Consider the following 6,493-nt stretch of genomic DNA (forward strand, 5'->3'; position numbering starts at 1 on the left):
AACTTGTTTCTCTTTTTAGGTACGACTACTATATTAGCTAACCAATCTAGGTACTTAACTTCCTGAATGGATCCTATTTTAAGGAGTTTAGATACCTCATCTTTGATGAACGCATGCTTGACTTCGGGCTGTGGCCCTCTTTTTTGTTTAACTGGAGGGAAACTTAGGTCCAGACTCAGCTTATGAGTTGTCACCTCCAGCAGGATATATGTCATGTCTAAATGGGACCAGGCAAAGCAATAGGAGTTATTTTTAAGAAAGTCAATAAATTTTTTCCTGAGCTCGGAGGTTAACCCCATGCTCAAGTATACCTTCCTGTCCAGTAGATGAATGAACAGTACAATTTGCTCAAGTTCCTCGACCGTTGACTTAGCAGCGTCTGAATCATCGGGTATCACGAAGGATCTCGGGACCCCAAAGTCAATTTCTTCATCTTGTGCATTCCTTTCCCGATCTTTCAGGGACACCGAGATTGGGGCCTGTGATTGCTATTTGGCGTCTTCCCCTTTGTTTGACTTCCCGTCCTTCAACACCGGAGCCTTAACTGCCAAAATCGCTTCCTTGATCGCGAACAATTCCTTTGCGACTTGCTGCTCACGATGAACGATTTTGATCCCTTATAGGGTCGGGAACTTTAACGCTTGGTGCAGAATTGAGGGCACCACTCTCATGTTGTGAATCCATGGTCTTCCAAATAATGCATTGTATCCCATGTCTCCTTCTTTCACGTAAAACTTGGTCTGCTGCATAGTTCCAACTGTGTTGACCGGTAAGGTGATTTCACCATTCGTCATTTCACAGGCCATATTGAACCCGTTGAGGACTTGAACTGCTGGCACGATCTGGTCTAGTAGTTCCAGTTGCTCGATGACTCTCCATCGGATGATATTAGCCGAGCTACCTGGATCAATCAATACATGTTTAAGTCTAAATTTATTAACAAGGATAGATACTACCAGTGCATCATTGTGGGGCTGAACGATGCCTCCTATATCCTCATCGTTGAACGAGATGGGACTCTCGGGGTCATAACTCTGTGTATGTTTTTCCCTAGTGATTGAAACTTTGGTGCGTTTCATTATTGGCCCCTGAGGAATGTCCACCCCCCCAATAATCATGTGGATCACATGTTGAGGCTGTTCTTGTCCATCTTGCTTGTTAGCATCCATGTTCTTGAAATGAGCTTTGGCCCCTTCACTTAGAAATTCTCGAAGGTAACCCAGATTAAACAAACGAGCGACCTCCTCCCTTAATTATTGACAATCTTTGGTTCGGTGACCATGGATATGAACGTACTTGCAAATCAGGCTCTTATCTCATCTTTTCGGATCGGATTGGATAGGCCTTGGGTGCCTCATTTCTCTGTTGTGGATGACAGCTGCTGCTATGGTCGCCATATCGACGCATAAATTATACTTCGACAATCTCGGGGCTTCTTTATTTCCCGATGGTCTGTCGGTCACATTCCTGTTCATTAATCCTCGATTACTCGAGCCGCAATCATTCCTTCTATCGTTTTTGCCTAAGTCACCATTGCGCCAATTGCCCGTTCGATTAGGTGGATAAAGCTGATACCTATCATGGGATGGTCTTGGTTCTCGATCCGTCGTTCTCCTCGATCGATTGTTCCCTTTACTGGAAAGACATGACCCTGATGCAGTCCTCATAATTTTATCATCCTCGACCCTGATTTTCGATTGATATCTGTTGTGTATATTAGCCCAAGTGATTGCTGGATATTCTACCAAATTTTACTTCAGTTCCAGAGATGTGATCGAGCTTCTTGGGTTGAGCCCTTGAGTAAAAGCTTAAACGGCCCAATCGTCTTGAATCGGTGGCAGATCCATACGTTTCATTTGAAATCGGGCCACAAACTCATGGAGGGTTTCATTATCTAGCTGTTTGACATTGAACAAGTCCGACTTTCTCGTTTCAACCTTAATGGCTCCAGCATGAGCTTTGACAAAAGCATCTGCAAGCATAGCAAATGAGTCAATTGAATGCTCGGGTAAATTATGATACCATATCATTGCTCCCTTTGACAGGGTTTCCCCGAACTTCTTAAGTAGCACCGACTCCCTCTCGTCCTCTGCGAGGTCGTTGCCTTTAATAGCACATGTGTACACAGTCACATGCTCGTTTGGGTCAGTGGTCCCATTGTACTTTGGGATATCGGGCATGTGGAACCTTTTTGGGATCGACTTTGGTGCAGCACTCGGTGGGAAAGGCATTTAAACGAACTTCTTCAAGTCCGCTCCTTTCAATATCGGTGGCGCTCTAGGAATTTGATCGACCCTCGCATTATAGTTCTCCACCTTCTTGTTATTTTTATCTATCTTCTTTTCCCCGGACTGTACTCATTTCGTCAGTTCTTTGAGCATTCTTATCAGCTCGACATTTTGTCCGGGGTTGTTCCCGTTGTTCCCAGCAACGTGCCTTTCCTCCCTTGGGGTAGTTTCCTCAGTCTGTTCAGATTGGGCAGCATTGGGTGCTCGATTTTGATTTTGCAGTTGTGCTATAACCGCTTGTTGGGCCTGCAATTATGCCATAGCCATTTCCAACTGGTTCCGAAGCTGTTGCAACGTGGCTCCATTATTCCCATCTACTGGCACATCCCTACTGATGACCCGATTTGATTAAGATTGACTGGGGGCACGTTGTTGTTAGGTACCCCATTGTCGTTTTCCTTGTGGTGGCTCGGTTTAGCATAAAAATTGACAGAGTGAGAGTCTGACATGTTGGGTAGACCTGAAATCAAACTTCAAAGAACAAGTGTAAAATATCATGTGTTATCAAAACTCGTATTAAACCACCACTATTATCCTAGGCCCCACGGTGGGCGCCAAACTGTTTACCCTTAAAAATGGATAACAATTAAATTTATACGCGGTTCAAATAATATGCGGTTTAATCTAATATGAATGATTGTAAAGCAAAAATAATAATGCAAAAGCAAGTAAGAACAATCAAACCACAGCAAAATAACGATTGATTTTGGGAAGCAACTAATCGGTAGGCTCGGGTCCTCTGAACAGAGCTCGAGTTATAGTGACCAATGAACAATTATTTGACACTTAGAGAGAATAATGAACACTTAGAATCAAATTGTATTGCTTAGAATGTTTTTGCGTATCCAAGAACTGGTCAAACGAAAAGGGGGTCCTCCTCTTTATATAGTAGAGAAGTCCTAACCCTAGTACAAGTCTAAATAAGGTAAAAAATCTTCAGTATCTGATGAGCGAGATCAGCGTCGCCATATCCGGCTGATGGTGGATATTTTGAATCCTCACTTATCATGACTAACCGCCTTCCCATCCTATCTCGGTATCTAGCTCCAACCGAACTCAATGACCCGGGACCAGATGTTGTCGGTCTGGCTATGATCCAGCGCTTGACTTTGACCCCGATTGGGACTCGTCCGATCCAGCAAAGACCATCATGATCTTAATTTTCTTGTCGGGAAACAAGGATACCCTTGCCTCGGTTTTGCCCGTATACACCTATATATTATTACAAGTCCCAATTTGTACGAAATGCACTCTATCCTGCTTGGTGAACAACGAAGATTAATGTTATAAGCTGATAATCAGCTTCAATCCTCGATCTTCTTTTGTGTGATCACAGATTTTCTCAATAATGAGCGGATTTAGGACTTGTGTGGGCAAGTCTGCTTCTAAAATAATTAAAGTATTATTTGTTCTTTATTGAAAAGACCTGTATATATAGAATTTCGTTTCATGCTTTTCAAGACGAAATCAACTTCCTTATAGTTCTTTCTGGTCAAGTAATAATTCCTCATCTCTAGTGTTAGCCGTTAATCGACAGCTTTCTTAGCTAATCTATGACTAGCTAGTTTCTCGTTATTAGAGAACTCGATCACACTATGATAAATTTCTTAAAAATTCAAGTCAATATGGAGACATGATTATCTAGCCAAATTCTAACATAGACCAATATCGAATTGTATTTGAAACAAATTTCAATACAGGCTAAATCGCTTGAGATTGAAACCTGTAAATAACGAATTAAGACCGGCATGATTTATTTTAGTAGCATTAAGTAGGGGTGTCAATGGTACGGTTCGGGCGGTTATTTTATAAAAATTATACCGTACCAATTTTTCGGTTATTTCATTTTGTAGAACCAAGAATAGACTTTTCGAAACCGTCCCGTCGTGTTGGTTTTCTTTTCAGTATCGGTACGGTTCGGTTAAGTTTCGATTTTTTTTATTTTTAAAAACATCATGTTAAAGTCAATAGTAAAAGTTAAGACACAATATGATACATATTTCTATAGGACTTTGACAACAACTCTCTAGATATCTTTGCAGGTGATGAATCAAGAAAACGTGAAAGACGACAAGAATAGAGATTGATCCCAGTATTTTATGGTAGTGTAAAATAATGATAAGTAAAAACAAAAATATATTTTAGATCACACGAGGGGGGAAAATAAATCAAGATGAGATTGAAGAACTGAGACTACTAAGATTGAGTATCCAATAAGAGAATTTAAAATCATACGAGAGGAAAGATATACTACTTTGTATCTTTCTATCCAAGATCGTTGGCCTTGTAGCTTATTAGTTACTACTCGAGATGCTAGAACTAACTCAATTTCAATAGGACAAATATAATAGGTTTCACAGTTGGAGCTTTAGGTGTTAATAATGTTGCCGGCTTGAACTCATTTTCATCATCCCAAGCTCAAGGCGAAAATTTTAATATTTTAATTTAATATATAAAATATCTTTTACATATTTAAACTTATTTGGTTCGGTTTGGTATTTTTTCGGTTTATTTTTATACAATTAAAAATCTACCTAATTATTCGGTACGGTTGTGAATTTATATAAAAATCGTTGGTTTTATTAAAAGAAACCTAAAAATCGATTCGGTACGGTACGATTCGATCTGTTAAGTCGGTTTTTTGAAAACCATTGACACCCCTAGCATTAAGACCGTGCTAAATTATAGGTCGGATTGGGAAAGGCCTCAATAAGTTTCTCCAGCGTTTTTTAGTCCGAAAGGCATTACATTGTAGCAGTAAGACCCATATCTAGTTATGAAAGAAGTTTTCTCTTGGTCCTCCGGGTTCATCCGAATCAGGTTATACCCGGAGTAAGCATCAAGAAAACTTAGCATTTCGTGCCCTGCCGTTGCATCGATCATTCGGTCGATGTGGGGCAAAGGAAATGAATCCTTCGGGCATGCCTTATTTAAATCTTTATAATCTACGCACATTCTGAACTTATTACCTTTTTTAGGCACAACTGCTACGTTAGTTAACCAATCCGGGTGTTTAACTTCCCGGATGGAACCTATTTTTAAAAGCTTTGTTATCTCCTCCTTGATGAATTTATATTTGACTTCAGCCATTGGTCTTCGTCTCTGCTTCACCGGGGTGAATTTGGATCAAGACTTAGCCTGTCCGTCGTCACCTTTGGTGGAATACCTGTCGTGTCTAAATGGGACCATGCAAAACAATCGGCGTTAGCTTGAAGAAATTCAATTAATTTAAGCTCCGGGGTCAACCCTGTGCCCATGTATACCTTTCTATTGGGCAGATGAATGAACAAGATAACTTGTTCTAATTCCTCCAAGATTGATTTAGTTGCGTCCGATTCGTCTGCTAGCACGAACGACCTTAGAACACCGAAATCATCTTCCTCGAAGTTTGTCTTCTCGTCATTTTTAGAACTGACTGACCAGGCTCGAGTCCTATGATCGATATTTAGTACTTTTGCCTTTGTTCAAATCCTCTGCAGCCTTGGGTGCGGGTGACTTCGGTACTGGAGTTGCTTCTTCAACTGCAAACATTTCTTTTGTTGCCGGTTGCTATCTGTGGATTGTTTTTATTCCCTCCGGGGTTGGAAACTTCAGCATTTGGTGTAAAGTTGAGGGTACTGCCCTCATGTTATGTACCCATGGTCTGCCAAATAATGCGTTGTACCTCATTTCGCCATCAATGACATAGAATTTTCTATGTTGAATAATCCCGGCAGTATTCATTGGCAGAGTGATCTCTCCTTTCATAGTTTCACATGCCATGTTGAACCCGTTGAGGACCCAGACTACCGGTACAATTTAGTCCAACAGACATTTTGCTCCCCCACTTTTCAATGGATAATGTTGGCCGAACTACCTGGATCAATCAATATACATTTAACCTGAGATTTACTTATAAAGACAGGAATAATCAAAGCATCATTGTGAGGTTGAATGATGCCATCCACGTCTTCATCGCTGAAGGAAATGAATCCCTCCAGTACATAATCTATGGTTCTTTTTTCCCGACTGATCGAGACCTTCATTTTCTTCATCATCGGACCTCGAGGAATTCTACTCCACCGATAATTATGTTGATCACGTGTTGAGGTTCCACAGGTTCAGCCTTTTTGATTGCTTCCCTATTTTTGTAATGCCCTTTCGCTCGGTTGCTCAAAAATTTACGTAAGTGACCTTTCTTCAGTAATCGGGCAACTTCATCCCTC

General features: G+C 40.8%; 1 protein-coding gene across 1 annotated transcript; it reads right to left on the reverse strand.

Annotated features, from left to right (window-relative positions):
* Window positions 1-617: 617 nt before the first annotated feature.
* On the reverse strand, window positions 618-1,169 carry LOC132057779 (uncharacterized). Its single transcript, XM_059450382.1, has one exon. The coding sequence runs from the start codon at window positions 1,167-1,169 to the stop codon at window positions 618-620; it is 552 nt and encodes a 183-aa protein (XP_059306365.1).
* Between the last annotated feature and the right edge of the window lie 5,324 nt (window positions 1,170-6,493).

The sequence above is a fragment of the Lycium ferocissimum genome, chromosome 5 (genome assembly GCF_029784015.1).
Source record: "Lycium ferocissimum isolate CSIRO_LF1 chromosome 5, AGI_CSIRO_Lferr_CH_V1, whole genome shotgun sequence".
NCBI classification, from domain to species: domain Eukaryota; kingdom Viridiplantae; phylum Streptophyta; class Magnoliopsida; order Solanales; family Solanaceae; genus Lycium; species Lycium ferocissimum.

Bases quoted from the DNA above. Each gene is read 5' to 3' on its own strand.
- LOC132057779 (XM_059450382.1), bottom strand. From the start codon at position 1,169: ATGGATGCTAACAAGCAAGATGGACAAGAACAGCCTCAACATGTGATC.